Below are 19,220 nucleotides of genomic sequence, written 5' to 3' on the forward strand. Positions count from 1 at the left end.
AAACACAGTGGCAGTGTCCATAGGGTTAGTGGCAGGGGTGGGCACATCACATTGTAGGAACTAGAAGGTGTGTAGAGGATATTTTTCAGGAACCTGAGAAAAAGGGGAGTGGATGTGAGAGGCTTGCCTATTGACTCCTCTCTTTTGGTTTCCACAGAGATTCCCTGTTGATAATTCAATGGAATATTAGAGCTTTCATGAGTGTCAAGAATTGGCCCTGGATGAAGCTTTTCTTCAAGATCAAGCCCTTGCTGAAGAGTGCAGAGACAGAGAAGGAGATGGCCACCATGAAAGAAGAGTTTGGGAAGCTCAAGGATGCCCTGGAGAAGTCAGAAGCAAGACGCAAGGAATTGGAAGAGAAGATGGTGTCTTTGTTGCAGGAAAAGAATGACCTCCAGCTACAAGTCCAGGCGGTGAGACCCAAGGGCCCCTCCAGCTTTCTCATTCTCATTCCCTTTCCTCAATTTCCATCTAAGTTTCCCCATATCCACAATGTGAACATGCCCAGTGTCACTGAATCCCCCATCTTGGCTCCTTCCTCCTCCAAGAAAAAGGTTTCTAAAAGCAACACATTCCAAGAGCATTAGCAGAGAGTTCTCACTAGGCAATGAGTAAATATCCCAAAACTCCCTAAACTCCCAAATATCCCAGACTCCCAAACCCAAACATTTCACATCTCTCCTGCTTAGATCCCAATGGAACTGTGCTCTTCTAATAGGCTTATGTATCTGATAATCACATTTTTATTATCTCAAATGCTTTCCAAAGCAGCTTAACATCTAATTTTTCATTTGGTCTTCACAACAGCCCTGTAAGAAGAGATATTATAAGCTTCACTTTTCAGATAGGAAAAAAAAAGTTTCAGGGAGATTAAATTACCTGCCTCAGTAACTGCTTCAGCAAGTGGGAGGCAGAGCTGAGGACAGAACCCAGGTCACTTCATCCCTAACCAGAAACTCCCTTCTCTAGAATTAAATAATTGCCTCTTTAGGATAGTTGCAATCTGCACTGTAGGAGAACTTACCCACATTGTTGAAATCACATATCTATCGAAATAATGAATCAGGGTAATTTTTTGAAATTCTTTTCTTTCTTTTCCTTATCCTCACTCATTTCTTTTTCTTCCTACTAAATGGAAAGAAAAAGGAGGAGAGAGAGAGAGAGAGAGAGAGAAAGGATTAGATCTATATTTTCATAAATCAAGAAAATTCCCTCTAACAATGCAAGTCAGTACCTCCTCTTTTACCTATAATCTTAGAGAATTGCCTATTATAATGAGAAGATAAGTGATTTGCCCACAGGCATATACCAGTATGTGTCAGAAGCAGGATTTAAACTTTCTTTCTATTCACCAGTCAGCTAGGTGGCGCAGTGGATAAAGCACCAGCCCTGGAGTCAGGAGTACCTGGGTTCAAATCCGATCTCAGACACTTAATGATTACCTAGCTGTGTGGCCTTGGGAAAGCCACTTAACCCCATTTGCCTTGCAAAAAAACCTTAAAAAAAATCTAAAAAATCTATTCACTTCAAGAAAGCCATGCTCCATTGCCTTACTTCCTCCTTCTAAGTCACACTACCCCAGTTTCTTTCTCCTTCTGCCTTCTTTGAAACTTGGTATAAACTGGAAACTCCTGGGAAAGCCTGGGAGCGAAAGATGGTGGGGGGGGGGGGGGCTGTCCCTGTCCTCCCATCCAACAAATTCCCCTATAAAGGTTTGGCTCTCTTTCTCCTTCTCTCATCCCCCTCCTCCTTGGGTGAAGACATAGCCCCAGCTAATGGGCCTACAAACTATTCTCACCCTTGAACTTGCCCTCAGGAACAAGACAACCTGGCAGATGCAGAAGAGCGCTGTGACCAGCTAATCAAAAACAAGATCCAGCTGGAGGCCAAGGTGAAGGAACAGACAGAGCGCCTGGAGGATGAGGAGGAGATGAATGCTGAGCTCACAGCCAAGAAACGAAAGTTGGAGGATGAGTGCTCAGAGCTCAAGAGGGACATAGATGACCTGGAGCTGACCCTGGCCAAGGTGGAGAAGGAGAAGCATGCAACGGAGAACAAGGTAAGCAGGGTTTCCCACCTCCCTGATTCCAGCCAATATGACTACTAGTGGTAGCCAGGTTCTCAGGATTTTAAATTCTCCAACTGTCAAAGATCTCTTCATAAATTCATGGTCCACTCATAGAATCATAAGTTCATAGATTTAGGGTTAGAAGTGTCCTCAGAAATCATATGGTCCAGTTCCTTCATCATATAGATGAGGAAATAAAATGATTTGTTTATGATCACTCATAGAGCAACCATCACAGCATTGCACCTAACTCAGACCAGACCAATGGAACCATATCCTCTTCTTAGAGCTCTGGAAGGATGAATCTTCTACTGCTTCCCTGTATCCCTCAACTCAGAACTTGAACTCTTCATTATCTACCAAAAGAGTCTTCCTTATGGTTAAAAAAATTTTTTTAATCCTCCCCTGAAGTTGGAGAATAGGGCATCCCTTTATTTAGTTCCACAGAGCTGAAAAGAGTTTATTATATTCCTCTTTGGCCTTCTCTTTTCCAAACTGACATTGGAACTCAATAACAACTCAACAGCTTGCTATCTACAGTAGATAGAATGCCAGACCTAGAGTTAGGAAGATCTTTCTGCCTGAGTTCAAATCTGGCCTCAGACACTTATTAGCTATGTTACTCTGGACAAATTAACTCAATTTCCTTATCTGTAAAATGAGTTGTAAAAAAAATGAATGGCCTACCACTTCTATATCTTTGCCAAGGAAATCCCAAGCTAAGTCATGAAGAACTGGATATGACTAAAAACAACTAAACAACAATAATATCAATTCATTTACTTTTTCCTTAGGACTACCATTTTTCAACCTAATAAATCCCTTGAAAACTTTCTTTTCAAATTCCTTTTATATTTGCTATCTCCATCCATTTCTATCTCCTGAATTTTCCAATTTCTTCATATCCTTTTTAAAACATAGTCTAAAACTGGTCCAAAAACAGTTCACCATTAAGGAATAATTTCCCAGCTTTTTGAATCATACTCTTCATAACAAAATTCAATATCACCCTACTTTCTTTCACATCATTTCACAACAGACTTTCCACTAGGACAGCTATGGTTTACTTTACCTTAATGTCTACTTTTCCTAAATGTACATTGAGCATGTTCACATTTACTGATGCCTTCCCCTTCCTACTCCTTCCTTTCTTCTCTTGCCTCCCAGGTCACTAGACTAGGTAGGAGAAGTTATCATCATCCTACAGGAAATACATCCATATTCCTGCCTAATCCCCATCAAATTCCCTATGGAAAATCAGGAAAAAAAATTTAGGAGAGAGAGGCAAAGCTATTTCCTTTTAGTCCATTGCCTGATTTCTTTAATAACTCTGACCTCATGAACCTTACTTATCATAATACATTGAGTTTTCCCACATATAAGAAGTCATCATAATTAACCATGTTTTACCTCTGTTCCCTATGGTTTTTGGAGACACATGGTCCCCGGTATTGAATCACTAGGAACTCCCTTTGAATGCAACTTGTACCATAACTAGTGTATCACTAGTGGCCTTAATGGAATTGGGGCTTCTTGGATGCTTAGGTCAAGAACTTAACAGAGGAAATGGCTGGACTGGATGAGATCATTGCCAAGCTAACCAAGGAAAAGAAGGCATTGCAGGAAGCCCACCAACAAGCACTGGATGACCTACAGGCTGAGGAGGACAAGGTCAACACCCTAACTAAGGCCAAGGTCAAGCTGGAACAGCAAGTAGACGATGTAAGTATGGGGACTGGTCATATTAGTCAGGTCTTTGCAGGGTGTTGGGTATAACTAGGGGAGAAGGATCTTTCTTTTTCATGATACATTCTCAGGAGAGAAAACAGGAAGTAAAAAATTGAGTGAATGAATCTTAGATCTTAGTCATTAACCTAACCATTACTGTTAAAAGGGGTGGGTCAAGGAATTTCTTTTGTCACTCAGATTCAAACCCATTTTTTTCTGCCTTGTTCAGGAAGTTTGGGAGATTTGATCCACTGGAAAGGATTCAAGTCCTTAATAACATGAAATCTAATTTTCAGTAATGATTCCATATAAATTTTAGGGTTCATCTATAGCACACTGTTGATGTATGTTCAGTAGAATCCTGGTCAACATCTTTCTAAAACTGTATGCTTCCTAATCCAATATGTCCTACCCTGTGATTTCTCAATTTCTGAGGTGATTGACTTCATAAGATCTTCCATCTTACCCTGAGTTCTTGTCCTATTTTCTTTCTCCATGCCAGCTGGAGGGATCCCTGGAACAGGAGAAGAAGATTCGGATGGATCTGGAACGGGCAAAGCGAAAGTTAGAAGGTGACCTGAAACTGACTCAGGAGAGCATCATGGACCTGGAGAACGATAAGCAGCAGTTGGATGAGCGACTGAAAAAGTACAATGTCCCCCATCAACTTCCCAACCCTTATTTAGTTAGGAAAGATTATTTTTGTATGGCATCTTATATAGGCCTAAGCTCCTTTTCTACCTTCTTAAGGGGGTTATCAGTAAAGTCAAAGGCTGTCTTTTTGTTACCCTTTGCTTGTCTGACTTAATAGCCCATACATCTTCTTCTGGTAATATGTGTCTTTGATTATGTATTTTAAATAACTTCATGTACAAGAGTTGTCCTTTATCCCCACTACATATCTCTCTATTATCCTTTGAGTGAGCCTCAATTTCCATCTTTTAGAGATTGTGGTATTCTGATTCCTAATTACCTAACCTCACTAAGAAAATATCAGTATTAAATAGATGGAATCTCTTATAAAAACAATATCACAACATTCTGTGGGACTTCAGGGTTATGCCGATATAAAGTATCATTATTTTTATTAAAATCATTATTTAGAACTATGGGTAAATGAATAAATGAAAGAATAATCTTACTAGATTTTTTAATGAGAAATAATTAAGTATATAAGGGTTGAACCCATTTGACAGATTAGGAAACTCATACCTGAAAAGGTTAAGTGACATCCAAGATCATAAAATTACAGAATTAGAAGAATAGAGATCATCTGAATTAGTTGTTTTATTTTGTTTTTTTAATTTTTTAGGTTTTTTTTTTTTTTTTTTAGGCAATGGGGTAAGTGGCTTGCCCTAGGCCACACAGCTAGGTAATTATTAAGTGTCTGAGACCGGATTTGAACCCAGGTACTCCTGACTCCAGGGCCGTGCTTTATCCACTGCACCACCTAGCCACCCCCATCTGAATTAGTTTTAATGATTTTCTTCTACAAGAAACTTGGACATAATTTAGTCTGATTCCTCATTATGCATATGATGAAACTGAGGCATAACTCCCCAAAAGTTTAAGTGACTTGCTTCAGATTACATAGGTAAAGACAGAACCTTGATTAGAGCCCTGGTCTACTGACTCTCAGTAAAAATATCTTTCCTCTATGATAGTGTCCATTTCTCAATGGACAGAACTTTAAAAGATGTAGGTGATTAGGCTGCCTCTGTAGTGACTCCAGTGTACCCTGAAGGTATCTGTCACCTTTAAGTAGTTTCAGTCATATCCAAATCTTCATGACCTCATTTAGGGTTTTTTTGGAAAAACTACTGGAGTGGTTTGTCATTTCCTTCTCCAGCTCACTTTACAGATGAAGGAACCAAGGCAAAGAGGCTTAAGTGACTTACCCAGTGTCTGAGGCCAGATGTGAATATTGATTGAATTTTCCTGATTTTAGGCCCTGTGCTCTATCCACAGAACCACCTAGCATAAATAGAGAGGCCCTTTCAGGACACCTGCCTACTATTTCTCTCTCATACTCATGCCTCCCTCTTCCATAGGAAGGACTTTGAATTGAATGCTCTCAATGCAAGAATTGAAGATGAGCAAGCTTTGGGCATCCAACTGCAGAAAAAACTCAAAGAACTTCAGGTAAGACCTGGAAATGATGTGGGTATACAAATCATGAGGCACAAAAATCCTTTGTCAGTTCTTGGCTGCCCCAACCAGTCCTTCCATGAATTTCCCTACCTTTTTGGATAAGGTTGAGGACTAGAACTTCATTGTGAACCTGTCAAGAAGAAAATGACGATACACTAACAATCCCATAAGATTATCAAGCCCTTTCTTGGATGAAAAGCAGAAACTTCTATTTCATTCCATTTAGCCCCAATAAATATCATTACTACAGTGAGTTAGGTTGTGGGTGAGGGTAGCAAGTCATCACAAAATGGACACCCAACCCATCAGACAGGGTTCTAATTTGCTTTAAAGTCCAGTATTGTGGGAATTCAGAGGATGATAGGACTAAAGGAGAGATCATTTAACACAAGTCTTTCATTTTTACAACTGAGGAAACTAAGGCTTAGGAAAGTTAAGTGATTTTCCAAAGACCATTCAGGTAGTAAGTAACAAGTTCAAGATTTGATTACTGATCCAGCAGTTTTTTCCTACTAGACAATGTTACTTACTCCTTTCCTCCTGAGAGCAGTTCTATTGCCTGATATTACAAACCTCCTTAGGGAGGACATTGAAGTCTATTGATTCTGCTATGACAATGGGAACAAGTGAACTATAACTCTTGCCAGTAATAGCCATTCATACACTTGTAGCCTGTTGCCTTCCTCTTTCCTCCATCTTCAATTCCTTGAGCCAAAAAAGACAAGAAGCCCAGAGCTTTTTCTCCACATGGCTTATATTTCCCAGAATTATAGTCATAGGTATTCTTTATTTCTTTCCTATCCATTCTCATCATGACACACTCAGAATTGTCAAATTGGAAGCCCCTTAACAATCTTTGAGTCCAACCCCAGCAAGATTTATCTTTCATTTCACTATTCTTTCATTTGACCTTTATTACCTCTCATAGGATCAGAGATTTAGCCCCACTTTCTCATTTTATAGAAGAAAAAACTAAAATCTAAAGAGGTTTAATGACTTGCTCAAGGTTACAAAGGTAATAAGTAGGAGAAGATGGATTCAAATCCTCTCTTACATTCTCCCTTCCTCTCATTTTCTCTTTCTTCCAAAAATATCTATGAAAACTCAGCACTGGACTTTGCCTAGACTAACTGGTCTTCTATACAATAGCATTTGGTCAGTGACAGAATAAAGTTAGACCTATTTTCTTGATTTCTAAGAATGTGTTGAAAATGATGATAGCCTTCTCAAGAAGGGGCTGATCCTTGTTTTCATCCAATAAATCTTAGTTTTAGAGGCATTTGGACCAAAAAATGTTGAAATATGATCTTCTTGTGACCTATGGCAATCAATAGTTATGAACTTCCCTCTGGAATACAGAGAGTTTGAATTCATTCTCTGAATGAAAACTCTTTCACTAATAAAGAATATGACCTCCCTATATCTCCAAAAGTTAATGCTTCATCCTGATTCTTTGACTTTTTAAAAGTTCTGGAAAAGACTGTTGGTCCATCTGGTCTTCAGTAAAAGATACAATACTTTCCTTCTTCCATTTGATATGCTACAAAAAAATATTTTAAATGACAGTTGCAGACAATCCTCTTCAAGAGTTAGGTTTTAATACTTTTCATTGTGTAAGCAGTGTGTTTTCCTCCACAATCTTTTTTAAAAAAGTGAATGAGGGTCTCTCACAAGATGATTTTTAGAAGTGTTTATATCCTACAGAATTTGGACCCCAAGAAATACTTTAGTCAGATACTTTGGACTTTAAGTCAGAAAGACCTAGATTCCTATTCTACTTCTAACACTTACTAGATGTGGAAGTCACTTAATGTCTGAACCTCAAATGAGAGTTGGGTTCAATGACCTTTTAAATCCCTTCTAGCTCTAAATTTATGATCCTATAGTTTTTTTTCCCTAAGATGACAAATGAAGGGACAGCTAAGTGGTGCAGTGGATAGAGCATGGACCCTGGAGTCAGGAGAACCTGAGTTCAAATACAGTCTCAGACACTTAATAATTACCTAGCTGTGTGACCTTGGGCAAGTCACTTAACCCCATTGCCTTGCAAAAACTAAAAAAAAAAAGGTTACAAATCAGAATTCAGATGCTGATATGGGAGTTACAAAATGGAAGACTCTGCATCTCTGAGTAAATAATGTCTTTTCTCCCCAGGCTCGAATTGAGGAGCTGGAGGAAGAGTTGGAAGCAGAAAGGACAGCCCGGGCCAAGGTGGAGAAACTTCGCTCTGACCTATCTAGGGAACTAGAGGAGATTAGTGAGAGGCTAGAGGAGGCTGGTGGGGCCACTTCTGTCCAGATTGAGATGAACAAGAAGAGGGAGGCTGAGTTTCAGAAGATGCGGAGGGACCTGGAAGAGGCCACACTGCAGCATGAGGCCACAGCAGCCGCCCTGCGCAAGAAGCATGCAGACAGTGTGGCTGAGCTGGGAGAGCAGATCGATAACCTGCAGAGGGTCAAGCAGAAGCTGGAGAAGGAGAAGAGCGAGTTCAAACTGGAGCTGGATGATGTCACCTCCAACATGGAGCAGATCATCAAGGCCAAGGTGAGAACTCTGTGTAGGGGTTGTGCATGACTGGATCTCTCACTCAGTTTCCTCTCTCTAGCTTCAACTATTTACCATCTCCTCTTTATTTCATTTTTTCTTTCTTTATTATCTCACGTGTGTTTCTTCTCACTCTTCTTGATAGTTTCTTCTCTCCTTGATCATAAACAGATAGGTGGCATAGTAGACTTGGACTCAGAAAGACGAGTTCAAATCCAGACTCAAACACTTATTAGCTGTGTGATGCTGAGTAAGCCATTTAACCTCTGTCTGCCTCTGTTTCATCATCTGTAAAATAAGGATAATAATACCAACTAATCTCACAGGGTAGTTGTAAGAATCAAATGAGTTCACCTATGGAAAGTGCTTTACAAATCTGAAAGCATTATATTATATAGAATATTATATGTGTAAATAATATATATTATTCTAAATGCTAGCTACTAGTCTCTCTTCTTTCATCTTCTTACATTTCTCCATTCATTGCCTTCTCTTTTTCCAACTGTTTCTTTTGTTCATTAACTCCTTCCCTTAGTGCTTTCTGGCTATGCTTCCTCCACTTACCATTTTCCGTGAATGCTTCACCCTCAGAGCCCAAAGCTTTACACCAAGTCCCTACCCTCCATTCTTCATTGCTTTCTCCATTCTCAGGCTAATTTGGAGAAGATGTGCCGAACCCTAGAAGACCAAATGAATGAGCATCGCAGCAAGGCCGAGGAGACACAGCGTTCTGTCAATGATCTCACCAGCCAAAGGGCCAAGCTGCAGACAGAAAATGGTGAGGCTGGGCTGGGCTGAGCCAGCGCACTCCATGAGGGGTGAATACCCTCCCCCCAATATGAATGGACTTGGACCACCTCACCCCCTTATATTAGTAGGTAGGCCCATCAGCAACCTGCACACACATGTGTACACACATACACACACACACACATATAAACACACTACAACTCCCTGTTCCAAATCATTCCAGAGATCTGAGACTGTGGGTCAGGAGAAGGGTTTTTGAGAGAAAAGGGGATTACTAACCATCAGGAACTTAATGTAAGCTCCTTGCTTCCCCAGGTGAATTGTCCCGCCAACTGGATGAAAAGGAGGCTCTGATCTCCCAGCTGACTCGAGGCAAGCTCACCTACACACAGCAAATGGAAGATCTCAAGAGGCAACTAGAAGAGGAGGTCAAAGTGAGTCTAGGACTTCTCATTCATTTCCAGGACCCTAAATATTCTTGTGGAGGAAAACAGAAATTAGCAATTTCCTCAACTCCCCCATTTCCCTCTCACAAGTCCCAAAATGAGACCCACTGTCTGCCTATTATTTCCCCAGACCTCCTAAAGGAAAGTATCCCAAAGGATATGTGGCCCTTGCCACTCCAGGAACCTCTCAGTTCTCTCAGACTCATTCGCCAGCTTGGGTTCTATAGAAGACTCTGTTTCCAATAACTGAGTTTGAAAGACTTAGAAATAATCAAGAAAATAAGGAGAATTAAGGATGAGAGGAAATAGAGAGCCAGCAAGAATGGGTACAGTCTTGATGGAACATGAAGATGCAACACTGGCCCTGACATCAAAAGATATAGCTTTGAACCCTAGCTCAAATACTTACTATGGGGTTTTGATTTTATTTTGTTTTGGGGTTTTGGGTTTTTTTTTTTTTTTGCAAAGCAAGATTTGCCCAGGTCACATAGCTAATAAATGTCAACTGTCCAAGGTCAGATTTGTGCAGGGCTGATGCTCTATCCACTGAGCCACCTATCTGCCCCTCAATTACTTGCTTTGTGACTTTAGCCAAGTTTAATTATGTCTCTGGGTCTTAGTTTCCTCATCTGCAAAATAAGGAAATCAGATTAGGATCTTGAAGTATCTACCAACTCTAAACAAAGAGAAACCATAGAATAAAGGATAGTGATGAACTTGTAGTAAGGAAGATGCAAGCTTAAAATTCACCTCAGTTACATCCCAGTTATTTGATCCTGGCGAGCAACTTAATCTCTCTATATGCCTCAATTTCCTTGTCTGTAAAATGAGGGAGTTGTACTCAATAATCTTTGAAGTTCCTTACAATTCTCAACCTATGAACTTATGACACAGAGTAAGTTCTGAATAAATATTTGTATATTTGTTTAATATATTGACTGGAGCAAAGGACTAAGGACAGACTGAGAAGTTAATAGTCAGGAACCTGAAGGGAAAAAACCATCCTGGGAGATGAAACATAGGATTTGTCTCCCCCCCCTCATAAATGGTACACACTTCTTCTAGGCAAAGAATGCCCTGGCACATGCTCTTCAGTCAGCCCGTCATGATTGTGACCTCCTAAGGGAGCAGTATGAGGAGGAGACTGAGGCCAAGGCTGAGTTGCAGCGTGTCCTGTCCAAGGCCAACTCAGAGGTGGCACAATGGCGGACCAAGTATGAGACAGATGCCATTCAGAGGACTGAAGAACTGGAGGAGGCCAAGTGAGTCCGGGAGTCTCCCCAACCCCTTTGTCACTAAATAGAGCTCAGGCAAACCGTGGGGTTCAGGGCTCTTCAAGAAATTCTTTCGGGGTAGGAAACAAGCCCCTTTCTCCCATTCTGCATTTCTCCTCTCAGGGAAGCTTTTTGCTCGTATTATGTTTCAGATTTGAATATAAGACGAACAAAAGGTTTGTCTGTGTTCAGAGAGTTACAACATGTAGCAGGGAATTGAGTCCTGGGAAGGGCTGTGTGGCAGGGTTTATGAAATGAAGCAGGAAATGTACTTTCCCATCATATTTTTTAATCTAAAACTTTATACTAGATTATAAAGACATCTCATTTTAGAGTGTGGTGTTGGTCTTCCTTATCAAGTCAATATGATAGTTTGTCAATTCTGTGTGCTCTAGATGGGATTATCTAGTCTAGGTTGCTCTAGTATGTGTTTTGGATCACTCCAATGCTCTTAGTTCCCCTTTTAGGCACTATGCCATTTGAATGTTCTCTTGATCACTCTGACACCACTGATGACTATTCTAGGTTTCTCTAAGGATTCTAAAGCTTCCAGGAGAAACTGGTCTTGAGTCGCTGTTGTTGCCTACCTCACTTTGCTATCTAGCCTCAGGATGTTCTAGGTTTCTCTAACAAGATTCTAGATTAATCAGATGGCCTTGCAGGCCATATAGGAGTGCACAGGAATCATTTCTCAGAAGGTTCATGCTGCTTCCCTTTGCCTTCCACATGCACTGGGCAGGAAGAAGCTGGCTCAGAGGCTGCAGGATGCAGAGGAGGCTGTGGAGGCTGTGAATGCTAAGTGCTCATCCCTGGAGAAGACCAAACATCGACTTCAGAATGAAATCGAGGACCTGATGGTGGATGTGGAACGGTCCAATGCTGCCGCTGCTGCTCTAGACAAAAAACAAAGGAACTTTGACAAGGTGAGGATAGGATGGAGAGGGACTGCCACAGGGTCAGAGGGCTGATCTGGTCATTGCTTTAGAGTTTGAAGAGATGTTAAATGACATGTATGAAAATGCCATCATCCTTAGATGAGGAAATGAATTTGCCCAGTCTCATGAAGGTATCAGGTGGCAAATCTAGGTTTTAATTCCAGGTGCTTTTACTCCAAATCCAGTCTTTTTTTTACTGAGTGGACCATGCTACAGTTGGAGAAAGAAAGAAAGTCAAAGGGTAGAATCTTCATGATAGGGCTCAAGCAAAAGCTAGATAAGAGTAAAAGAAGTAAATAAAGACCATAGAGAAGCTGAATAATGCCCAAAGAGAGCATTGGGGAGAGGCTGCCAAGGTTGTGGGAGAGTAGATGGGAAGCTAGGAATGTCAAGGAAGATGAGGGCAAGGAAGGTAAGGATGTAGGAGGAGTGGAGATGTGGGTGTGGAAGGAGGCCCCAGGAATGGGGAGGAGAGAAGTGGAGCCTGGAGACTTTGCTTTTGGTCCTTGTTTCAGAGAACCTTGGACAAGGTGTGGGAGAAAAGGAAAGGGAAAAGAAACTAGGAAAGAAAGATGAGGAGGAAGATTCAAGTTAGGGAGATTCCAAGTAGAGAGATGGGGGAGAGGAAGAAGTAAGAAAGGGAAAAGAGAAAGAATGAGATGAAAAAGAAAGATTGCATTTGAGGGTCAGATGAAAGGGAATAATTTGCTGTAAAGAATGACCAGGAGTATCTCCCCTGGGGATGAAGGAGACAGTGCTGTGGAATAGACATACAAGTCAAGATCATGACTCTCTCTATACAGACCTCTTGACATGGAGCTGATAGAACAACAGAGAACCAGCCCTGGGATCCTGTCCAGTGATCTGGTCTCTGTTTTTGTCTAGATCCTTGCCGAGTGGAAGCAGAAATATGAGGAGTCTCAATCAGAGCTAGAATCATCTCAGAAGGAGGCTCGTTCCCTCAGCACTGAGCTCTTTAAGCTAAAGAATGCCTATGAGGAATCCTTGGAGCATCTGGAGACCTTCAAGAGGGAAAACAAGAACCTCCAAGGTGAGTCAGGGAAGGACCAGGGCAAGAGGGAGGCAGCAGCAGATGTGGTGATGAGCTGGCCCTGTAACCTTTATCTCCTGCTCACTTGTTCAACTGATAGCTCAGGAAACAAATGACATATGTTGGTCATGGCTCTCCTGGGGAATCCTGATGATTCCTGCAGCCAAAGACTCCTTCCCCCTGCAGGATCATTCCCCCAAACCCCCAACCCTATAACTGGGTCCTCTGTCTTTGACCCACAGAGGAGATCTCAGACCTGACAGAACAGTTGGGTTCCAGTGGGAAGAGTATCCATGAGCTGGAGAAAATCCGGAAACAGCTGGAGGCAGAGAAATTGGAACTACAGTCAGCCCTGGAGGAAGCAGAGGTGAGAGAGAGCTGGGTCTCCATTATTCCCATCTTCTCTTTATCCTTCTTTCCCCTGGAACTCACCCACATTTTCTCTTACATCTCTTTCAAATTCCACTCAACTATCTGTTTTTGTATCTATCTTCTTTTCCATAATGCCCAGACTGTAGTCTTACAGGTTTTGACCTTGAAAATTCCTTAAAGCTTAACTGGTCCAACTCTTTCCTTTGACAATTGAGGAAATCGAATCCCCTAAATAACTCTCTCCAGATCATCCAGATAGTAAACAGCAAAAGCTGAGATTCAAACCCAGGGCCTCTTTCTTCTCCTTGAATCATGATGTTTCTGGATCCTCTCCTTTCTCATAGTAGCCTCCCTTCTTTTTACTTTGTTATATTACCTCCCTTCTAGTTGTGAAGTCTCCACCCCCTTAGATCTCTGGTTTTCTGCTTCTTCTTCTTCTATATCATCTCCACGTCCCATTCCCTTATTCTTTTTTTTTTCTTGTTTTGATTTAGTCTGTGGTTTCATTGAAATAGGAAATTTCTCAGGGAGGAGTCAATGCAGATCTGACAATCTACCAACATGAAAGGAACAACACTTGTTCTGCAATGTCTAGGCCATTGAAGGGCCAAGTGACTTGCTGAGGCTCACCCAGTCTGTGTCTCCCAAAGATGGTGTTTGAGCTGAGGTTGTCCTGTCTCAGTCCATCTCTGAATCCACTATGTCAAGCTGCTTCTGCCCCTTCCCTTAGTCTCTACCTTATTCATATTTATAACTTGTCACACACATGTCTCCTTCTCACTCTTAGCTCTTCTCTTTCCCCCTCCCAGGCCTCCTTAGAGCATGAGGAGGGAAAAATCCTCCGGGCACAGCTGGAGTTCAACCAGATCAAGGCTGAGATTGAACGGAAGTTGGCAGAAAAGGACGAGGAGATGGAGCAGGCCAAGCGCAACCACCTCCGGGTGGTGGACTCTCTGCAGACATCTCTGGATGCTGAGACCCGCAGTCGGAATGAGGCCCTTCGGGTGAAGAAGAAGATGGAAGGAGACCTCAATGAGATGGAGATCCAACTCAGCCATGCTAATCGCATAGCGGCAGAGTCCCAGAAGCAAGTCAAGACCCTACAGGGCTTGCTCAAGGTAAGTCAGCTTTCTCAGAACTTAGGCATTCCCCATCACCACTGCTCTGGAGATGGCTAGAGTGTCTTGACAACAGTTTAGTGGTTCAGCAAAAAGGACAATGGATTTGGAGATAGGGGAACCAGATTTAAAGGCTGCCTACATTACCTAGGGCAAGTCATTTAGCCTCTCCAGCTCTCAATTTCTCCAAATGTAAAATGAGGAGCTTAAACCAGATAATAATAGTAATAACAATAATTGTTGAGGTTTCTATTCAGTCATGTCCAACTCTTCATGAACCCACTTGGGGTTTTCTTGGCACTGAAGTAGTTTGCCATTTCCTTCTCCAGCTCATTTTATAGATGAGGAAACTAAGGCAAATAGGGTTAAGTGCCCAGGATCATACAACTAATAAATATCAGAAGCTGTATTTGAACTCAGATCTTTCCAACTTCAGGTCTAGGACTCTATCCACTGAGCTACCAAGCTGCCTAATAATAATAATAATAATAGCTAGCATTTACATAATGCCCACTATATATCAGACCCTCTACCAAGCACCTTATAAATGTTATCTCATTTGATCCTCACAACAATATTGGAAGGTAGGAACTATTAATATTCCCATTTTATAAGAAGGAACTGAGGCAAACAGAGGTTAAGTAATTTATGCAAGGTCACACAACTAATAGGTGTCTGGGGTCAGATTAGAACTCAAGTCTTCCTGGATCCAGGCCCAGCACTCCATACACTAGCTGCCCTAGATGGCCTCCAAGATTTCTAGTGGTCTAAATCTAGAGGATCTAGAGCCCTGGTGCCTGGAGAAGCAACTCAAAGGTAAAGGCAGAGGTGTTGGTTTCTACATAGGGAATGGGAACCCCAAGTCTTTTAACCCATCAGGGATCTCATAGCTGCTCAGGTCAGCCCAGATAGGGTCACTCTTATCCACCTCCTCAGTTGACATTACTGCCATTATCCTATCTAATGCTGATTTCTCTCATTTTCAGGACACCCAGATCCAACTGGATGATGCAGTCCGGGCCAATGATGACCTAAAGGAGAACATTGCCATTGTGGAACGCCGCAACAACCTGCTCCAAGCGGAGCTTGAGGAGTTACGGGCTGTGGTGGAGCAGACAGAGAGGGCCCGGAAGTTGGCTGAACAGGAACTCATTGAGACCAGTGAGCGGGTGCAGCTGCTCCACTCCCAGGTAAGAGGGGAACTACTGGACAACCCTAACCATGCAGAACCTCACTGGTCTCTGTCCCAAGGATGTGCTGGTAAATATTTAAAAACCAGTTCTCTGAAGAGAGGCATATGTTTAAATTTAATTTACATTACCTTCTTAAGTCTACAAATCAATAAAATAATAAATAAATCTGTAGTTGTAATTTGCTGATTTCTGCAGTTTAAGTTCTCTTGCTTCCTTTTACAATTGACTCCAGTACACCTTGGATTGTCATTTTTAACAATACCACCAGAAATTGTGGTCTAAAACAAAACCACTTGTTGGATGTCATCTCTGAGTATAACACATAATACAAAATCATATAATTTTAGAATTGGAAGGTACCACAGCAGGCATCTAGTTTGGTCAGACTCCTCCAAAAAAATAACCTAAAATATCCCCAACAAATGGTCATCCATCTTATGCTTTATAGACCTGCAATGATGTAGAGCAATCAAACAGACTTAATGGATACCTCTGTTATTTTTTTTCTGGCATCAAGCCTAAATGTTTCTTTGTCACTTCCAACCTCAGTTTCCTCTTCTATAAAATGAAGTCATTGGAATAAATCCCTTCCAGGAATAGATCCTGTGATCTTTTGATTATATATCTGATTATGCCAGGATTATTCAACTAGAACATTTTATTTATAAAGGTAGCATGGAATTGGTGGAAAGAGGACTAAACTTGGAATTGTGAGAACTGACCTGAATCTCATCTTCAATATTTAGTAGCTGTGTGACCATGGGCAACTCATTTTTAACTTCTGAAATTCTCAATCTACTCTGTAAAATGAGCATAATAATAATAATCAAGCCCACCAAGCTACTGTGAGAACAGTGCTTTGCAAACCTTAAGGAATTACTTAAACATACTAAAAAAATAAATGTATTGTTTGTGTACTTTTAGATAAAGAAACTATATACTTGTTTCAGTTCCTAGTTGGAGTAAGCCTCGAACTTACCTGAACTTTGGACACAATCAATCCAGTGAGTCATGAATTTTCTTTGTCCCTCCCCGACTTAATGTAGAACACCAGCCTAATCAACCAGAAGAAGAAGATGGATGCAGACCTGTCTCAGCTCCAAACAGAAGTGGAAGAGGCAGTGCAGGAATGTAGGAATGCTGAGGAAAAGGCCAAGAAGGCCATCACTGATGTGAGTACACCGTATTCTCCTGACCAATATCGCTTCATAGTTATGGTGAGCCTAGGCCTAAAGGACCCCCCCCCCCCTTCTCATCCCACACCCCAGGCAGCCATGATGGCTGAGGAGCTAAAGAAAGAGCAGGACACCAGTGCCCACCTGGAGAGGATGAAGAAGAACATGGAGCAGACCATCAAGGACCTGCAGCACCGACTGGATGAGGCGGAACAGATCGCTCTCAAGGGTGGCAAGAAGCAGCTGCAGAAGCTCGAGGCCCGAGTGCGGGAGCTGGAGAATGAGCTTGAGTCGGAGCAGAAACGGAATGCAGAGTCAGTGAAGGGCATGAGGAAATGTGAGAGGCGCATCAAGGAGCTCACCTATCAGGTGAGCTAAACAATGACTTTAGAACTGGGTGTTCTCAGCTCCCTTAATCTAGACCAGTGTTATCAAACTCAAATAGAAATGGGGTCACTAAACCATACAGAAAGCTCCTTGCAAACTGCAATATTGACTTAGAAAATCACATATCAATATTATCTGTGTTCTCCAACTACTTGTTAATCTGGTTCAACTGCACTCAAGAGTGTTGGGTTGCATGTGACCTAGAATGCTTGATCCCTCTTATTTAGATCCAGGTCCCCAAGATAAAGTAAACTTTTTCTCCTTGGCCTACAGCATAATTAGCTCCTTCCTCATGGGACAAAGCAAGCAGCTAATGCCTAACCCGTGCCACAACTCATAGTCATATTTCATATTATTAGTCCCTAGAAACCCCAACCCTATAAACTCAACCTCATAGCGGGGCATCATGAGAATATGCCCCAAATTCTAAACAAAGTTCATCCAATGTAGAACAAGAAGTAGATATAATCATCTAAAGAACTCTAAACTCAAGACCCTAGAAACAACACCTGAAATACTTTAAATCCTCTAAATAAGAACCAAAGGCAATACCACTTTCAATTCAAACTCTAAGCTTTTGTTCTCTAGAATCAGTTTCTGAAGGAAGTTCTTTCTTCCATAACTAAAATGCCACTATGCCTCTAGTGCAAGACTAGTGGTGCTGCTGTGGTGCTGTACCACATTTATGTGACAATTTCACTTTAGGAAAAATCTCAACATCATATCTTGACTTCAAACCCAGCCTTTACACTAGAGCTAAGATCCTTACCTGGGGTCTGTGAATTTATTTTTGAAGGTTTGGGGGGTTTTTTTAGGTTTTACAGCTAGGTAATTATTAAGCGTCTGAGGCTGGATTTGAACTCAGGTACTCCTGACTCCAGGGCCAGTGCTCTATCCACTGCACCACCTAGCAGCCTATGTGAATTTATTTTTAAAAATATTTTGATAACTGTATGTCAAAATAATTTATTTCCTTTGCATTGTATGTATTTCATGCATTTAAAACATTTCTCTGAGAAGGGGTTCATAAAACTGCCAAAAAGGTCCATGACACTAAAAAGATTAAGAATATCATCTCTAGAGCCCAAGCCCAGAACCACATCTTTTTCACTGGACAAATTTCAATTCATGCCTACCATTGCCCTCTGTTCCTTTTTCATGAGAGTAGGAAGATTATGATGGTAGTAAATTAAAAGTAGAAAAATGGTAGTTCCCAATGGAGAGTTTAGTGAAAAATAGTAAAAGGATTAAAAAAAAACCTAAGGGACAGTGGACTCTCTAGTGACTTCTTCATCCCTGTTCCCTGGCAGACAGAGGAAGACAGGAAGAACCTGCTTCGGCTGCAGGATCTGGTGGACAAATTACAACTGAAAGTCAAGGCCTACAAGCGGCAAGCTGAAGAAGCGGTGAGTGCCTACTTCATGGGAGTTGGAAAACCTAGGGAGGGAACAAAGGAGATAGGAGTTGGATCAGGGTAGCCTAATTGAAGTCCAAAATGGAAAAGGAGTTGGTTCCCCAAACCAAAAGTTGCCTAAAGAACTCCTTATATCCTTACCCCACCCCAATCATTTCTTCCTGATCTTTTCCTTGCCCCTGCCACAGGAGGAACAAGCCAATACCAACCTGTCCAAGTTCAGGAAGGTCCAGCATGAGCTCGATGAGGCCGAGGAACGGGCTGACATTGCTGAGTCCCAGGTCAACAAGCTTCGAGCCAAGAGCCGTGACATTGGTGCCAAGGTAAGCCCCCTTGTGTAGGGTACTCCCTATTGCCAGGCATTGGACCTCTCATACCCCATACTCCTCATAGCAAACACACTCCATCTGGACACCCCTGCTTCCTCAGACAAGGTACCTTCCTCAAGGAGTATCCTTCATCTGGCACCCTGCACACAGCTTTCCCCACAAGGCTTTTCAGACCTTGGGCTTCTCATCCTCTAGATTTCTCAAATGTTGGGCTCCATACCCCAATAGACTGAGACTCTCTTTTTTGAATCTAAACACTGTTAACTAGCTGTATCACCCTCAGCA

The 19,220-nt window shown here is 41.7% G+C and overlaps 1 protein-coding gene and 1 long non-coding RNA gene across 3 annotated transcripts in view; one reads left to right on the plus strand and one right to left on the minus strand.

The window, feature by feature from the left end:
• Positions 1-19,220, plus strand: part of MYH7 (myosin heavy chain 7) — a 33,798-nt gene that overhangs the window by 14,066 nt on the left and 512 nt on the right. For both annotated transcript variants that reach the window (XM_074234842.1, XM_074234843.1), the window contains exons 22-39: positions 158-413; positions 1,817-2,059; positions 3,614-3,790; positions 4,299-4,444; positions 5,848-5,938; positions 8,102-8,491; positions 9,143-9,269; positions 9,557-9,675; positions 10,753-10,949; positions 11,701-11,884; positions 12,782-12,947; positions 13,190-13,314; positions 14,129-14,437; positions 15,424-15,627; positions 16,677-16,802; positions 16,899-17,174; positions 18,503-18,598; positions 18,795-18,929. In XM_074234842.1, coding sequence (XP_074090943.1) covers positions 158-413; positions 1,817-2,059; positions 3,614-3,790; positions 4,299-4,444; positions 5,848-5,938; positions 8,102-8,491; positions 9,143-9,269; positions 9,557-9,675; positions 10,753-10,949; positions 11,701-11,884; positions 12,782-12,947; positions 13,190-13,314; positions 14,129-14,437; positions 15,424-15,627; positions 16,677-16,802; positions 16,899-17,174; positions 18,503-18,598; positions 18,795-18,929 — 3,367 coding nt within the window. The remainder of the gene's footprint in view (positions 1-157; positions 414-1,816; positions 2,060-3,613; positions 3,791-4,298; positions 4,445-5,847; positions 5,939-8,101; positions 8,492-9,142; positions 9,270-9,556; positions 9,676-10,752; positions 10,950-11,700; positions 11,885-12,781; positions 12,948-13,189; positions 13,315-14,128; positions 14,438-15,423; positions 15,628-16,676; positions 16,803-16,898; positions 17,175-18,502; positions 18,599-18,794; positions 18,930-19,220) is intronic.
• LOC141521879 (uncharacterized) lies at positions 182-16,856 on the minus strand. Its single transcript, XR_012478077.1, has 2 exons — positions 4,263-16,856; positions 182-1,128 (listed from the first exon to the last, which is right to left on the minus strand). It is a non-coding gene; the product is annotated as an uncharacterized LOC141521879 (long non-coding RNA).

This window comes from Macrotis lagotis, chromosome 4, assembly GCF_037893015.1.
Source record: "Macrotis lagotis isolate mMagLag1 chromosome 4, bilby.v1.9.chrom.fasta, whole genome shotgun sequence".
Classification (NCBI taxonomy): Eukaryota; Metazoa; Chordata; class Mammalia; order Peramelemorphia; family Peramelidae; genus Macrotis; species Macrotis lagotis.